This window comes from Puntigrus tetrazona, chromosome 16 (genome assembly GCF_018831695.1).
Source record: "Puntigrus tetrazona isolate hp1 chromosome 16, ASM1883169v1, whole genome shotgun sequence".
NCBI lineage: Eukaryota > Metazoa > Chordata > Actinopteri > Cypriniformes > Cyprinidae > Puntigrus > Puntigrus tetrazona.
In genome coordinates, this window is record NC_056714.1 from 10,746,634 (window position 1) to 10,764,488 (window position 17,855).

General features: G+C 38.6%; 2 protein-coding genes across 2 annotated transcripts in view; one reads left to right on the plus strand and one right to left on the minus strand.

The window, feature by feature from the left end:
* LOC122361037 (CDK5 and ABL1 enzyme substrate 1-like) overlaps nucleotides 1-17,672 on the minus strand; it is an 18,730-nt gene extending 1,058 nt beyond the window's left edge. Inside the window, exons 1-7 of the mRNA XM_043261971.1 lie at nucleotides 13,623-17,672; nucleotides 6,167-6,238; nucleotides 5,297-5,389; nucleotides 4,180-4,257; nucleotides 989-1,094; nucleotides 723-876; nucleotides 160-263 (exon numbers count right to left, since the gene is read on the minus strand). Of these exons, the coding sequence (XP_043117906.1) occupies nucleotides 160-263; nucleotides 723-876; nucleotides 989-1,094; nucleotides 4,180-4,257; nucleotides 5,297-5,389; nucleotides 6,167-6,238; nucleotides 13,623-14,176 (1,161 nt within the window). The 5' untranslated portion in view covers nucleotides 14,177-17,672. The remainder of the gene's footprint in view (nucleotides 1-159; nucleotides 264-722; nucleotides 877-988; nucleotides 1,095-4,179; nucleotides 4,258-5,296; nucleotides 5,390-6,166; nucleotides 6,239-13,622) is intronic.
* LOC122360810 (triple functional domain protein-like) overlaps nucleotides 16,118-17,855 on the plus strand; it is a 37,471-nt gene continuing 35,733 nt past the window's right edge. Inside the window, 2 exon segments of the mRNA XM_043261672.1 lie at nucleotides 16,118-16,125; nucleotides 16,902-17,048. Coding sequence (XP_043117607.1) covers nucleotides 16,118-16,125; nucleotides 16,902-17,048 — 155 coding nt within the window.

Here is a 17,855-nt window from a genome sequence, read left to right on the forward strand (position 1 = left end):
TATTTATTTATTTTTTTTTTTTTGGAAATAGGTTTGATGGTCCTTGGCATCAAAACTTCTAAAGACCTTACAAAAGAGCATTTCCAACTAAATATGCACAGCTGACACAAATCACATGTGAATCAGTCAGGATTTGCGTTGTGCTATGTGATATCTCACCATGTACGAAGGAAAGATAAGCACTCTTTTGTGCTTTCCACATGGCCATTGCGGGTCATCCAGAAGATTGGGGTCGTACTCCCTGAAATCTCCCAGTTCATTGCCTATGAGAAAAGAGATTTTACATGGGCGAAGATCACATAATACTCAAAGCAAATGAAGAGTTTCTATGCAAAAGCAGATAGCTTTTTTAAATGTTTAGTTAGTTAGTTAGTTAGTTAGTTAGCTAGCATGTTACTTAGCTAGTATTTTTTATTATTTTATACCAAAGTAAATCACCCAACTGCGGTTTGATTGAGATGAACTGGAATGCAATGAAAAACATTTTTTTTGCAAAGATACTGCTTAATAAATACAGTTCTAAATTTAGAGAAGAAACCGTATGATACACTTTGTATCAAGAAGTTTATGACCTTGCTCAAGGCTGCTTCATAAATAACGCATTATTAAACAGAGGTCTTACCAAAATGCTCATTAAAACCAAACAAGCGGCCCCTTGTCGGGACGTATTAGAGAGATTGAGGCAAAATGAAAGAGCCATGACAAGTTGTTGGCAGACGCACCGGTATCAAGGCTGCTCTGGTTACTGTTGGCACGTGCCAGACTGAGGCTGCGGTGGCTGGCATTGCGGGACTGAGAGAAAGACGACGTGGAGTCGATGGTGTTTCGACGACCCAGGACATTGGTTGGATACAGGAACTGCGTGTATGACACGGTCTGCGTACGCATTTACAGAAACTGTAGTCAAACACTCGAGACTTTCTATCGGCCAACAGAAAGGCAGGTGAAAACAGAGATTGCAAAAAAAGGAAAATATCTTTGCACTCACCTTGCCGTCTGCACCCAACTCGACGCCCTCCAGGCCGATCACCATCTCCTTGGCACTCATGCCACCCGAGGGGTGTCGCTGGCGTCCGCTTTCTGCCTTCACATCCCTGCTGGGGCAAGAGAACATCTCAGAGTCCCCTCCATAGACAGCAGTCTGTACTGGCAAACATACTTAACCTGCTGCTACACCATTTGCCGCCGTAACCTGCTGCGCTCAATGCTTGGCTATTTTATTTTTAATTCAGCTTAAGAACAATTTGACATTTAAGAGGAAGGGAGAAAAAAAAAACCCAAATACTGTACAAACCAAATTCTTATGTCAAACATCGTTTCGGTTATTATTTATCTACACTTACGAACGTTATTTTAAAAGATTATTTACTCAGTTAAATGTATGTATAAATAATGCATCGTAAAGTTACGTGGTACAACATCAAACAAACACAGTACAAAAAAATATATAATACAATAATGCAATATTAATATGCCCCAAGAATCAAGGTGAATAGATGGATGGCTAACATAGCGCATATAGGTTATATTCAGGGTCCAGGAATAATAAAAATAAATCAAATCTCTCACACGACAAGAAGAATCTCTTTAATTTATAGCAAAAAATGACAGGAATGTGAGATGTTTTTTAAGACTGCATCTCAGCTGTATTAAATGAGCATTATGACAGGTTTGATTCACATTACAAGGGTTGTTATCGACTACGACAGCTATATATATATAGCATTATTTGAATAAAAATAAACATCAACTGAAATAAAATTAAATATTTAATGACGAAAAACAACTTAAATGAGAAATGTTGCATTGCCAGCTTGCTGCAATAATATAAACACAAGCTGAAGTATTAAAAAAAACGTCCACAACGTTTTAAACATCAATCAGATAAATCTAACAGTATTCTTTTAGTTACCTTCTCATAGCTAAGTGTCTAAACTGTTAATGCTTTTAGTCATTTAACGGGTTTTCTCATTGCTGCAATTTCAATGAATTCCAATAACATCAGAATTAGTTTGCAGCATAGTTTAATTTAAAGGTTAGGGTTGAGAAACAAAACACAAAAATGAACACTGGAGTAAAAAAAAATGTAAATAAAAAAACTTTTATTTGGCTCCAGATGAATTAGTTACAGCATGGCTACCTTATTCGTGTGCAGGCTTAAAAGCAGTCTCATTAGTAGACAGCAGACGGAACTTAGCTTTAGCACAGAGTATTTGTGAGATGTCTAGTGACGCATCAATAATCTCAGATCCCAGGAGAATAGAGGGCAGTTATAGGCAATGTGCACAGGAGCCCTTCAAACAGCTTGGTGAATGGAAAAGCATTAGGCAAGAGCTAATAGGAACAGATGCCCTTGAGAGTTTTCACATGAATATTTAAAAAAAACTAAACCAGATTTTCAGGAGTCCACAGCAACTCTGTGTGTAAATCTCATAGCTAATTATCAGCTCTCCTGACTAGTTTCTTCAGTTTGCTGACATAAACCTTGCGCGTGTTTTAGTTTGTTAGCGGATTAGCATCTGACACTCTTCGGCCGCTGGTGGCGCTGATGCAAGCAGAACATGTCCGTAAACTTGCCACTCTATCCAGGACGACCCCGCTTAGATTGCTCTGTCAATACTGTGCACTTTGCTTCAATCAGCCGAGCCAAAACGTCAATGGAATAAAACATGCTGAATTTTGCCACGAGCCATTCATCGTACTGAATGCATAACTAAGCGGACTAAGTTATATAATGCTATACGCAAAGAGGTCAAAATCTCATAAAACCAAGCAGCGTTCAGCATTTCAAGGACAAATTTAATCAATCACTTAAGCAAGCTGACCAACATTCTACTGAAAACGTCCAAATCAGATTTCACCGTGTTAACCCTTTGTATAAAAAATCAGATTAACCAAAAAAGTATTTTTGACATTCATGTAAGCCAATAAAACGCCTAGTGAGGAAGGCAAATAATGTACAAACTAACGCGTTTTCTCTTTTAGTCTGTATTTATGAATATACCAGATATTAATAATACAGAGCTTTTATCTCTACGAGACTTTTATCAGCTTTCTATGGTACCTCTATAAATGCAAGTGTAGCCATAAAATGCCTTAACATTTGAGCCATTTAGATTTAGCATTGCCCTTTGTCCAGTTAATATGCACTTTTATGTTCTGGATCTTATTATTTACATGTTGTTTCTGTTAAACTATTAATATTAACATTTTTCCAGTAGCAAATAGAATAATGCAAAAAACCGGTATCCTCATCTCAGACACTAATAAGTCCAATGATTGATATTCCTTCGCTTTTCTATCACTAAAAAAAACAGCAACCCAACAAAGAGTCTCCAATCTTATTCCCAAAGCAAGCTGAACTGTTTAAATTGATTTTTACTCAAATTTAAGTAAAAGCCTCAACCGTAAAAAGCAAAAACTATGTTAAAGCTGAAGCAGGTAATTTCTATAAGCATCACTAAATGGAAGGTTAAAAAATAATAAATGTTTTTCACCCTTAAATTTACACCATTGTTTGAGTTGTAGGTTATTAAGTGTCTGAAAGCTCCATCAGATAAATAATAATAACACATAATAATTTATTAATAAATTAAAAGTACATATGGCTTACTTACAGTTGTCTCTGCATATTAAAACAGATTACGGAATAAATTATAAGCTTCAGCTTTAAATAATGTGAAAGCAGGCAATGCCAATGTGTAGGCAAGATAAACATCCCGTTAGAAAGTTCAAGTTTTTTGTTAAATTAGAAAAAAAAAGCCGTATAGCTGCAGATCCAGCCATTAAAAAGACTTTTTCGGGAAAGAAAAAAGCGGTAAAGTCAAGGGTGAGGTCTATGCAAAGCATGCCCGAGCTTGTTGGTCAGTCTCTCCGAAATGAAGCTGCACACGTGCTACCAAAACCTCAGGAGAGCTACGCGGGATATAAAACGTATAACAAGCGATCTGTGCATACAGAGTAAAAGCGACTGAATGCAAATAACAGATTAAACAAATTTCAGTGTATATACTTTACGTAAAATATGATTTTTAGAAGATTACTTAGAAGGATGATACAGAATGTGCGTGTTTGGACCCACTGATAATGGCCAGGAAAAAAAAAAAAAAAAAAACTCGAAAGTGAAGGGATAAAAAGGATGATAATGAAAAGAAGATTTGCATGCTGAAGAATACATACCCTGTTTGGCTACAATCTCGATAGGGCAGGACAGAAAAAACACTATAGAAGGATCTTCTGCCACTGATAAGGACTATCCTATAAAGACAAAATGATACATGAACTAATTGAAGTGAACTCTATCAATACAGAGGTCAGGTCCACAGGCAAAGATGAAGAGATACACAATAAATAACTTGCTATGAAATAGCATGTCATATATAATGCAGGAATGTATCTGAATGCATATGCAGCAAAGATCAGAGGAAAACACAGAGAAAGGCAAACTGCTTGTAAAAACGAACTTTGAAGTGAACCGAAAGCTGATTGAGACCACTGAGAACTGAACGTGTTTAGAAACAAAGGATTTAAGAACCTAATATTCTGCCAAGGCTTTTCAAGTTCTTGTATTTCCTTCAGAAGTCCATCGACTGCTGATCTAAAGCACAAACTAAAAAAATATGTTGGATCAAAGTACAACCAAAAAAAAAAAAAAAACAAACTCTCTGACACGCAAACACTGCAGCAGTTAGCTTTACAAAACGAAAGTGACTTCTTTGGAAGGCTGCAAATGTCTTTATTTTATGGATTTTCTCAAAGGAAAAAGCGAAGCAGGTCACGTCCTCCTCCAACAAACCCCTTCGAAATCCAATTCAGACAAAAGGGCACTCTATAATCAATCATAAACGAAAAAAGAAAAAAAAAAAAACGAAACAAAAACAAACAACATTCCCCAAACGTTTGAGTTTTAGACAGTGTCTGCTTCGACTACCAATTTAAAAAGACCTGAGAGTCAGAGATAAAAATAATCACACACGCACACGCACACACACTGATAAACACCCGGATAGCGAAAAACATCCTTTTCTTTTCCGGGTTCTGCAACTTCAAGTGGTCTTGTTAACGTGTTATATATTGATAAAGTATTATATCGAAATGGCATGACCTTATAGGAAGAAATATACGATGGTTGCAATGATAATTATTCGTTTCCAGGGAAAATGTTTATTAAAAAGGGAAATAATGTAGCAAATTTCAAAAAAAATTCAGGGGGAGTCTTTTTGTGAAACACTTGATGTGTGGGTGCTGTTCTCTGTGAGATGTGTGCGTGTGGGCCGCTGGGTATCTGTGAACATACCTTCCATTGCGCATGTCATGCTGTCTTATGTTTTTGATGAAATGGACCTTCTTAAAACTCTTTGGTCGGGGTGAACCAGATAAAGTCCGGCATCTAGATAAAAAAAAAAAGCAGCATCAACACCGTCCATCAGAAAAATAAATACCGATATCCTTCAGGCTACACAGAGCAAATCCCAGCTAATCTGCTTGATATAAGCATTAAAACTCTATTCTTTTTTTTTTTGTGATCAACTTTAGATTAACAAAAAAACATCCAGGGAAGGGGACAACAGACATAAATCAGTTAATAATTTTACAAAGCAAAAAATGTCGGAAGATAAACATTTCCAAGCATCAGTGGTACTAGGTTTAGCCTTGTTTTAAAGTATTTTAAGGAGATGTTTTGCGCACAAGATACTATTCTTAACATTAACCTGATTTTCTGTAAAGCTGCTGTGAAACATTTGTGTATTGTTAAAAATGCTATAAAAATTTTTTTTTTACGTGACTTCTGACCTTAGGTGCTTTTCCTTACACTTACTGCTATTGTTTCTTGCTCTTAACAATTTATTTATTTACAGCTTTATTCTAGTGTGACTAACTTGAAGCACCTTTGCTAAATCAGAATATGTCTGAGTCTTGTTAAAGAATAAATACAACAATTGAGTTAAACATAAATGCGCAAAATCCTCCAGAACGGCGCTAAAATATAAAAATGCTTTTAATACATCACTTTTCAAGTAAAAAGATTTCCATAACGTCAACTGAAAGAACAGTTAGATGGGTTACCCGAGCAATGATTTATCGCAATCTGTCAGAATCACACACTTAACCCACCAAGTATCGCCTCTGGCCGTTGAAAGGTTTTAAGGGAAAACAATTACAATACCTTCGTAGAGGGGCATTCTCCTCAATATCCTCCAGAGTCTCCAGTGAGGAACGCTGGGATATTAGTCGCCGCCTGCAAATGAACAACAATAGGGTAAGATTTTCTAGTGCTCCGTTTAATAAAACCGCAGTCATGAATTCATAGCATTAAGTTCATATATTTATATATCCCTTAAACGAAATAAAGATGTGTAAATGAGCTTATTTTTAATGTTGCAAGCAAGACTCAGACGCCAATCTTGCATGTGCCATGACCAACACACTTACTCAACAATGAATCATTTCACTAGTTTTTAACCACACAATAGGCTTATGCACGAAAATAGCAACTACAGAATTTCACACGCCACCTATTGAGTCAAACATACAACCAACTTATGATGATTTAGCACGTTGCCAAACAAAGCTTGATTGAGTGCACTGCACTGTGTGCTTTAGAGCATTACTTCAAATTCAGGTTAAAGTTTCCCATCGACACCAAACCTGTTGCAGCACAAGCGTTCCGACTTTGTTATTTTCTTGATGTAATATGAGATCACACACACAGAATGTTCCAGAAACAAGCCCCTGTAAGAGGATAAGTCGTGGCTCCAGCAGAGATTTCCGTTACACTTTCACATAACACATTCCTTCTCACAAGCTGAGGTAATAACGAACATCTATTAGTCTGCTGATAAGGTACAACACACCGGGGAGGCTGAGAAAAAGCCTCATAAGCAACATTTGTTTCTATTTCGAGACGTTATCATAAGCGGTTTTTTCCCTTAAAGCTCACACACTCTGAGCTGAAGTTCTTCATATTTGCTTTTCAAAAGCAGAGAGCGGCGCTGAAAAGCAGGTCAAGCATGGCCTTGTTGCAAAGACCTGTATCTGTGGAAACGTGGGCTGAAGAATGCTTGCGTTCCTGCCAAATAAGCTCTGAAACCAGACCAATAACAGACACCTGATAAGAGTGTGACCACTGCAAAGTACACTGTTCATTCAAGCTCTTCCCATTCATGTCGAGTCACCTTTATTTTTATAGTGCTTTCTAAAACTTAAATAACGATTCGGTGATTTAAACGGTACTCAGTTCTGCTGTAAAGAAGCTCTGGACAGACAGTCATTATTCGGCTGAAATCAGTTTATTGCTGATTGAGTCTGGTTTAATAACTGTGTAAAGTTCTTCAGTTATGGAATGAGCTTAATACACCTTTAAAGAAGCTCTGGAGACAAATCCATAGAACACTCATCATCCAATACAATTGTCTGTGCGGTCAAATTAATATTAGTAACAAATATTAAGTGTCCAACTAAGAAAGCAAAAAGGTAAAAGTGGCCAAAAAAAAAACAGACTTTTAATCAGAAATAGAGCAAAACAGTGAAATATTATTACAATTTAAAATATTGTTTTTTCATTTAAGTATGTTCAAAGTGCTTAATATGTAATTTATTCCCGTGAAATTTCAGCAGCCATTACTCAAATAATCCTTTAGAAACCATACCAACATGCTGATTTGCTTCTCAAGAAACATTTCAACGTTTCAACAGTTTTGCTGCTTATTTTTGTGGAAACAGTGATACAGCGATTCTTTGAAGCTTTAAACAGTATGATAGAGAGTTAAACAAAAAGTGAACACACTCGCAGGATATGCATTTTGAGAATACAGAAATGTCCATGCAAAATACAATGCTATAGCAATCAGTTTGCCAAGAACACAGTTTACGCATAATGAAGCATTTAAGGAACGACTGTTTTACGTCATTGTAAAGGCCTTTACCTTGATAACAATAATCATCCATCAAAACTACTACCACCATTAGCGTGACACTAGTTTTCCTTAACAAAGAGATGTAGTTTGCATATCATATGCTTATGCAGTGGCTGGGTGATTTAGAAAAATACAGCTTGGGCTGCTCCAAAACAATCCTGGAACGAGAGAGGTTGTACTTTGAGGCCAAATTCACACTGAAATGTATAATTTACTGAAATCTGGATATGAGTGCGTTTATTTGCCGGGTCCTTGGGCTGAACACTTTCTAGAAGTAGTAGATCAAACAAATTAGCAGAAACACAATGATGTCTCTTGACTGAAAGACAACAAAATCAAATGCAATCACAAGAATGACATTAAATATCAATTTGGCATTAAAATAACAGTTTATATAAGTAAACTGAATAAGTGATAAGACAAAAAAAGTTGCTCTGTTTGGGTAAATGGGTAGCCATAGGCAATCGTAAGATCCTATCTGCATCTATATATTTTATTAAAGTGAGCATCAACTCATGACATGACATTTAAGTCCCAGGAAACAACTAAACAAGGCCATAAGCCCAGGCCTCCACACCTGACTTATAATATAACACCAGAGAGCACCAAATCCAGCACAGGCTGCCTACATCAACACCCTAACTTTATTCTACAAGACGATCTTAAAATATGCTTCCATGCAGCGTAACTGAACCACTGTTAGTTTTGTGTCATTCCTGACAAACATCTTGGCCCAAAACATACTCCATGGTAATACTAGAATGCAATGCTTCAAGCTAGAAAAGCTTGATTTCATGCGGTGTTGTGTTCCAAAAAGTGTCAGAACCAAATTCTAAACAAAACAGAACTACTCTCCTTTCTTGGTTTGCTGAAAGAGGGTGCTGTACTAGTGTCTACATCCCGATTCATACACTGCTGTGGTATAGGGCTATTATATGGTTTCCTTTCGAAGTAAAACTTCTCTTACGCGTTTCTGGCCTCATTGTGTTCTTTCATTAAAAACGGCACATTGTTGAATTTTGCTCTTACGGGAAGGAATCGAAACCTCAAAACGCTCGTCTCGGTTCCAAAAGTTGTCTGAATCTTTGATCCTAGAGGAGCGAATGAAAAACAGAGCTGTGTATTCTGGGTGATTATACTTTACGCTGTCGGAACGGTAAGAAAACAATGGTCAAGACCAGACCAAACTAAATGACCTCAGTCAAAACATCAATACGCAACATGCCTTATGTTTATGAAAGGCTTTTCAATGCACAAGGCTGTAGCAAAGACTTTTATTGTTTTGCAGTTTATCTATAACAGGAATTACAAGCGTCATCCATTGATAGTCAAAACACACAGGCCTCCACCATGCAAAAAGTAGCTTTCTAAGTAGCTTTTTTTAGTTAGTCGTTTGACTTGTAGCAGCAGCAGAATCTCACTTTATGCACATTTCCCACCCTACCGATGAATCCAAAAGCATGCCATCCTTTATTCGTGCCACATCTGCTTGCCATTACACAACAGCATTTCCTTTACCTCAAGTCTTAAAACACCGCCGTTCATTGTTTTAAGTAACCGGTGGGGATCTATTCCCGTAAAAGTCCTGTGTTCCTAAAAACTCTCCGAATAAAAACAGAGCAACAAGCCACAGCAGCCCATGTTTTTTTTTTTTTTTTTTTAAATCATGTCTTGGCCTGAATTTGCCTGGTTGCAATTCCCACCACATCCGATACTGGTTTTAAGTTCTGGTTTAAAACCTTATCCTGATTTCATTTATTTCGCTGGGGGAAAAAAAATGTCGGCATAATCACTCAGCGATGGCAGCTAACCGCACAGCACAAAGGAAAAAGGACACGGTCCATCCAAAACATGACTTGTTTTAATGGTTATGGAACGTATCCAATAATGAGCCTGGAGGAAATGTCAGTGTTTTGTTAAGAATAAATTAGGTGCAAAGCTTAAAAATATATCAAAATATGTGGAAAAAGCGAAACTATGATATTTAGGACACATCAAATAAATGTAAATAAATGAATTTATTTCCTGGCTTTGTGTTCCTGGCTATTAGTATCTACAATTTACTTCATAATGGACCTTATAATAGATTGCGTTCTGTAACACCAAGTGGGATAAAAATGATATTAGGTATTAGTATATTAATATTAATATTAGTATATTAGGGCCAACAATAATCCTCACAATGGAAACTGTTTAACACTTATTTTATACAACATGGTGCGATATAGTCACGTTTTCCCCCAGAGTAAAATGGAATGTGGTATTATAGTGTAAATTACAGCCAGACCCTTGGAATATTTTGAGCCCTCTACTTAGTTGTCTTGGAGGACCATGCAATTGTGAGGCAAGATTAAAGTCGGCACTAGAAAGATCCAGGCAGATGTATAGCCACCCATTAGAGCTCAGGAATTACATAACACCGGACTCTTCACACGGTTAGACCTGACAGGGTTGCAACAATGCTTTTGTCTGGGCCGCCCCATCGAGGCAGACTTAACAGAAGGCCCTGAAGAACAGGATCATATAGGGTGTGTGTGTGTGTGTGTGTGTGTAAATTTTGTTCTGTAAGGCCTGTGCCAGCACATGAGAGACAGAATTACACTGCTCACTCTCTATTCCCAGGCTGCTCTTGGCAGTGCTTCTAAAGATTTTGGTCTTCCTGGTGGAAAGTGGCAGCCCATGCAGGAGGGGGTCTGTGAGAGGAAGTGGAGGTCAGAAGCAGGGAGTGGAGGAAGGGGAAGAGGGGAGTCAGGGCAGAGACTGGGCATCCTGCCTGGAACCTGGGTTTGTTTCTAGCAGCTGCCCGTTTAGAACAAGTCCTACACTGTTTAAAGCTCAAGTATGTCATGTTAAAATACTTTCTCCTGTCTGAGCTTAATGTGCAGAGATGACTATAAAAAACGAATCGGTGAAACCGACGGTACGAATGGCAGCTGGAGCTGCTAGAAATTCACCTTAAACAATAAGGTAGGTACGTTTTAGCTTTCGCAATTTCAAAAACAAGTTATGTTATATATAATACTACGCTATAATACTATAATCTGTATCTTTTCCACAAGTGCGGTGCAGTTTTCCACATGCGCACCATTTTGGTACCACATCTGAATAAAAATTAATTTAAGAACTTATGTCGTAACATAAAGTCACAACGTACATAACTGCTAAGAAGAAACTGTTATTTCAAGGAACAGCCATCAAAAGTGACGTGTCAAAAGGAACTTTAAATTTATAATTGATTTATTGTGTTACTGAACTTGCCATTAACCAATTAACTTTTTTTTTTTTTGCAGTGGAAGTTAGCTTTTAGTAGGTTGACTCCCGTGGAGACGTACTCAAATAATATAGTAAGTTCTGGGGTGGGAATACCCATTTAGCTTAACCAATTGTAAACTATGGGTATTTTGGGAGACCTGTTTAAAAACCATCATTATTTTTACCACTCTTTTTGGGTGGCTCAAAAATTATACTCTTCACTGTTAAGAGAAATTACGTGTTGTGCAGTTGATCAAAATCAGTTGGAGTACAAGCCTCGCCACTAATAAAGTTTACTGAGACATCTTGAAATTAAATGTGTTTTTTTCAGAATGTACCGTATATACCTACAGGCATTACGATTGAAGTGTCCCAGAATTCTCTGTAAGTGATAAAGTTCAAAATAAAAGTTGCCGTTTCTATCTGACCTTGAATTTTAGTTATTTTATTTTATTATTTTAAACTATCCCTATATAGTAAGGATAATTCAGACATATTACATTTGTCTGGAGTCAAAACAGTTTTTTTAGATGTTGGGACATTTTCTGACCCTTGCACAACTAAACCAACAGGACACATAATTACTGTGAAATGAAGCAAGATTTAGGTTTCAGGTCAGATATTAACAGTTACTGCCATGAGAAAACAGTTGTGCATAATATTTCTGTAATGTGTTGTAAGTCTGGTTCACTCTTTCCTTACATACACCATAAAAAAAACAATGCAATATCGCATACTATCTACAGTCACAAAAAAAAACATTCCCTGCTGTCTCTCTGGCTCCAATACAAAGCGACTGAACAAAGGACACCCAACTTGCAGGCATGGCGTTTGCTGTCTCAAATTACAGCACGTTCATATGGTCACATAAAAGCAGGTGCAGAAGGTGTGTGTGTGTGTGTGTGTGTGTGTGTGTGTGTGTGTATGCTAGAAAGAGAAAGTAAAAGATACTGTAACCTGAACGTTAATGACTGTAGATTTGGTTGAGCTTCGCATGCCTTTAAAGCAACAGTTAGAGCAACAGACACCAGTGCTGTGGCTGTTTGGCTGAGATTGAAATGTTGTGGTTATGTTGGTTGGAACTGAAACTAATGTGCCTGGCAGATACTTCAGTGTTGCCACCTGCTCATCTCTGATTAGACACAGTTGTCACTACGAACATGCTAAATATATGATCCTGGTACTTCAGAGATACTGGCTGCTGTGTGTTTTTCCTCACAGGGCATCTTTCGAAACACTGGCCATATTAATACGTATATAAACAGTTCTGAAAATGAGAAAATAGCGATTCATTAAAAACATTTGCCGAGTAAATATAACCATTAGTGATTCAATAAACGCACCGTGATGTTAAAGGTAAGGATAACTTTTGAATACTCGTTGTTTTGGTAAAATGTTTTGGTAAGCACGGGTGAACTGAGAAACTCATTCACGCAAACTGTGTCACACGCAGTCTCCTCAGAACACGGGTCACTTAGGATATTAATGAATGAACGATGTACTATAGAAAAGTCTGATTGGAGTTTATTGATTTGTTTTTTCAGGGATTGTGTTTAATGTGTCTAATGGGGCCATTAGTTCAATGGCAGCTAATCTCCCATTTCAATAAAGTCTAAGTAATCCCTCACTTCACAGCTTCTATAATGTGTATTTCTCCAAAAATATACCTGCGTCCCACCTCGGCAGCAATATTGTGAAACAACTTTGCAATAGAACAAAAAGTACACTGTATTTAGTGTATGCACATAAACATTGTGATGTACAGTATTTACGTGCACTGTCTAAATTTAACTTAACCATAGGAAATAGTCTTCATATCAGAGTATTTAAATGCTAGTACTTTGCAATTACTATTTTACGTAATAATTTTATATTAAAGAACTGTATTTATCACAGACGGGTGCCCCCAAAACTATTTGGACACTTACACCACAAAATGCATGAACGTAATTCTAGTAAATATTCTAAAAATGCATTCATTTTAGAGAAAGATAGATACTGGTTTACTTCTCACATGAGATAAATGCATATAAAGTTCAATGCAATTGATATACTGAATAATATGTGTTTGGACAGACGCGTTGTAGTAGTAAATGTGGAACATATTCATAGTTTATGTGAATGAACTGCATAACGTGGAAATAAACTTGAGAGGTGATATCATAAATCTTCTGAAAATCAGCTTGTCATTATTTGGTTTAAAAGTACTTCCAAAAACGGTTCATTCATTTCTAGAATCATTTGTTTTCGTATTGCACTTGATTTCCATTTTTATTAGGTCGTCAATACCAATGCAACTGAGCTAAATTTAAAGGATTCAATTTGTTGGTGCATATTTGCATAAGCAAGTATTGATTAACACAAATGGATTTGCACGTTAATAGTCCGTGGAGCACCTTACTGCATTACTGTTGTAATTAAACGACCTGTCCTCATCCCAGTGCATAATGTTACCTGGATCTCTGCAGTTCCAGGGCTGAGTTGGCTATCTGCCCTCCCTCCAGACAGCAGTAGTTCTGGCTGGACTGCCTGGAGTAGGACACGGGCAGGATTCCCTGAGTGTACGTCTGAAGTCTCCCTCTCGTAGCCGGCGGAACTGCTGAAAAGGGGGAGCTGAACACGGACTGGAGCACCTGAGAGCCGCACACATCCCCCTCCGCATCCGCTCCGCACGCTGGAGGAGGAGGAGCAGCAGCAGCAGCAGCAGAGGCAGAGGCGGCCGCGCTGGGACCCGTGATCCCAGCCATGAAACCAGCAGCTCGGGCGCTGCTGAGAGCCTGGTTCGCTGCCGCGGCCAATGCCTGCTGGCCCACTGCAGAAACCAGGCTCTGTCTAGTCCTGGAGCTGTCCTCGTCCTCGGTCTGATTCTCCCCGTCATCCTGCACGGGTCGTCCGTCCAGCGAGATGTTGCTGAGGAATGAGAGCGCAGCTTGTCTCCGTCGTGGATCTATTACGCGCTTCCGTGTGTGCTCCAGACCGGAGTGCTTCATCTGCAGCGCGCTCGCCATTAGCCGCGGGATAGTGCGTGTTTGTCAACGGAGAGGGTTCATGGTGCTTGTTTGGATATGGGGTGAAATTGGTGGTCAAAGCGCCATGGCGTTGGCTTTTAAGTGCCTGCTGTGTTTTACTGTGTGTGTGTGCGTGTGTGTACAGAAAAGCAGGGTCACGTGTGTGCAGTATTGTGGCAGCAGGAGCTTTAGTCTGACCAATGGGGATTCATGAGAACAAGGCGGCGTTCCAAAACACAGCGAGCCGCCTAACTAGGCAGCATCCGTAGCGGTTTTGGAATTGAGCTCCAGATTCTAGACATCACGTCGGAGAGCGGTTTAGTTCATTGAGTCGATGCTAAAAACGCTGTCTACTTAAGGCGACTCGGTACGTTTTGAAACACAGCCTGCGTGTTTTCCCCTCGCCTTCATTTTTGTTCCGCCCTTCTGGGCTACTTGGACAGGACATTAAAAATTACATAAAAGTAAACATTTTCGGTACGAACAGTCCGAGGTAGCGCGATATCTTGATGCCCTTTTAGATATCGTTACTGTGCGTTCAAATAGCATTTTAAACGGCTGGAAATAGACTTGCACGCTTCTTAAGACTTTTTAAACATTTAATAAGCAGCCTTTTGAGTTTTACTTGGGTGCTTTTACACACCTGCGTACCCTCGACTTGCAAAGAGCATTCGCGCTCAACGAAATTATAATATTAAAATGTGCGTCGTGTACGTATTTCCAACTGCATTATGTGTCAATGAAGCTGCAGTTTAGCAATATATTCAATTTAAATGTAATAGCAAATAAATGATAATCGGATAGGCTACTTTAGATGTGCTTTAGTGGGTTTTAGACGTCGAAATAATAATGAAACAAAATATTTTAAATTAAAGCGTTTGTTTTGAAATGATCACAAAGTGTATTACGTCTATGCGAAATAAAGTACACTGCAAACATACTATTTAGCATACTTAAATATGACATTGCAGACCGTATTTAATATTTTAAGTTGGGTTGTCCTGCTGGGTAGGCAGTCTATGATGATTTAGTAACTGAAGTACACACACACACACACACACACACACACACACACACACACACACACACACATAGCTTGCTCTCACTTTGATATAATACAAATTATTCAAAGTACTCAAACTCAACGATTTCAATTTGTTACGATACAGATTTGCACACGCATGGATGACAGTACTTTTTCCAGTAGAAAGAGCTCGTTAAAGCTTTCAGTTGATATAAATATCTCAATTTCTTATCTCGAAACGTTCATGGACTGTAACTGTTTTTTAAAGACAGTCCTTTTAACTGAAGTTATTTTCAACATCACTACGCCATCTAGTGGCAAACCAGGTTATGTGCATAAGCCCAGAAGTGATGTGCGACTAAATAATGATTTCTTCATGGCGTCCACTAGATGGCGCCAGAATGATGCCTAAACTGTCATATTATTATTATTATTTTTTTTTTTTACAAAAGAAAGTTGTGCGATTGAGCTGGATTCCAGTGATTAAGTGAATGAGGGGGTGATATAAACCAGTGATCAAATATTATATAATTCATTCGACATTTGTAACAGATACTCGGGAATTCTTTCTCAATTGCTTCCCTAGTTTACAGTAGGTGTTCATGAAGGGAGTTAAGTAAAGAAACGGACGCAGTTTGGGAATGCTGTTGTTTTTATATCACGTACACAGCTACACACGTGAAGATAGCTGCTCCTGTCTCGAACTGTTTCACGAGCTCGCGTAAACTGGGTGACTACATGGAATATTTACATGATTTAAATAAAGCAGATGCAAATGTGGACTACAACGCCCATGCTCCAATAACGGTGGGTGGTCCCTTCGCTCCGTCATCTGGTCAGAATTCTTCCCCACTGATAACCTTCCTCGGTCAGAAGCACTCAGGTCAATGACATTATTCTAACATGCCGAGTTAACCATGTTATGGTAACGACAGATGCTCAAGCGAAGAAATACGCAAGCAACTTTTTCACCACAGAAGCTGCTTAGTGATTTTTTTTTCTCTCTCTCTCTCCCTGCATGAATCTGCATGTCGGCCATTGTTTTCAAGGACAAAAAAAAAGTTGGAAAGCCACTATAAACGTCACTAAAACAAGACCCACTTTCATTTCCGCTCCTAATATGACAGATCCTCAATGGCTTGCACTTTCTGTGCTGTTTTATTACTTCCTTGGTCTCACAACGCACCAAAATATTGCAACTTTTCACAGTGGTTTTTTTCAGGCCGCTCTGTCACGAGAAACAATAACGTAACTCCAGGCCAGGTTAATCTTATTCCAAAATCAGTGGAGCAGAGCACAGACCTCAGACTCTGTGTCCCTGTGTGTGAAACGCAGCACTTCCTGTGTTTGTGTGGGGTTTCCTCCCCCTCAAGTGATTTTGGCACCTTATCGTGAGTCATGATGCACACGGTGTGGCAATTGCTTGAGGAAAAAAAAACAAAAATATCGCTGATGGTTTTCTGACAGCGGACGGTTAGGTACACGAAGCTGGAATAACCGGGATCTCGTGGAACTGAAAGTGAAAGCGATTTATCAGAACTATCAGTCTTTTCTTATCAGCTGGGTTCAGGGAGTAAAGCGTGATTCATGTGATGCGACTAAAGTTTATTTTTAAATGCATTCATTTGGGTGAGCGACTAGGAGTCGCGTGATATCAGTCAGTTTCCTTACCAATTTAAGTAGTGATTTATATGCTTCCAGGAGCCTGATCGGAGTGACGGATAGCTGCTTCTGCCCTAACGCCACCCGGCCTGGTGCTGAGCGTTCTTGTTGTTGCTTCTCCGTGGTCAAGAGGGCAGAGGTGGCCGGAGAAGAAGGAGATCTGCGGTCAGATGCTAGGATTGATGAGTGAGTTTTTTAGGGGGAACTGCGAGGAAGTCCATCTCCAGCCCACCCGTGGGCCACGGCAGCCCCACATCAAACGGACCAGCTCCGCTGTGATGTATGGCGGCTGCGCTGCACTTTCAACCAGAGTCGAGAAGGTCCATCAAGGGATTTATCTCAAGGGAGGATGAAAGGAGAAGCAGAGGCGTCTGCCAAACAAAGGCTCGTGGGGGCCAACAGTACAGGTCAGGCCTGGCCCTCAAACCCAAGAGATTTATATTAGTCCACTTTAGCTGAAGACACATTCTGGGCAGAGACGGGCCGAGCGGATACTACATATTGGAAAAATGATGATAATATTAAAATGTGCGTACGAAATGCAGCAGGTTTTATAGAGTGTAAGCCGTCGTGTAAATGAATTGTAGATATTTATAAATTGTCATACATGACGTCTAAGTCCTCTTATAAATAATGCTGGAGAATTATCGTGCACAATATATTGCATGATTTGTGATTGGTGCTTCATGTAAATGTAGAAAAATACTTTTTTTATATTGTTAATAGTTAATGATTTACTTGATTGTTCATTGTTGTCCGTTATGTATTGACCCCACGGTAAAAACTAGAGCTTTGATCATAAAAATATTGTCTCAATTTTTATGGCTCGGTTTATTTTCTCTCTGAGTATGAACTTTATATTCTTTTATCATAATGGTATCAAATATGATACTCTACGCAGAACACATGATTTATTATATATAAATGATATTATATGGAGCACCCTTATAAACCAGCAATTTGTAAAAAATTGATATAATATTAATATTAATA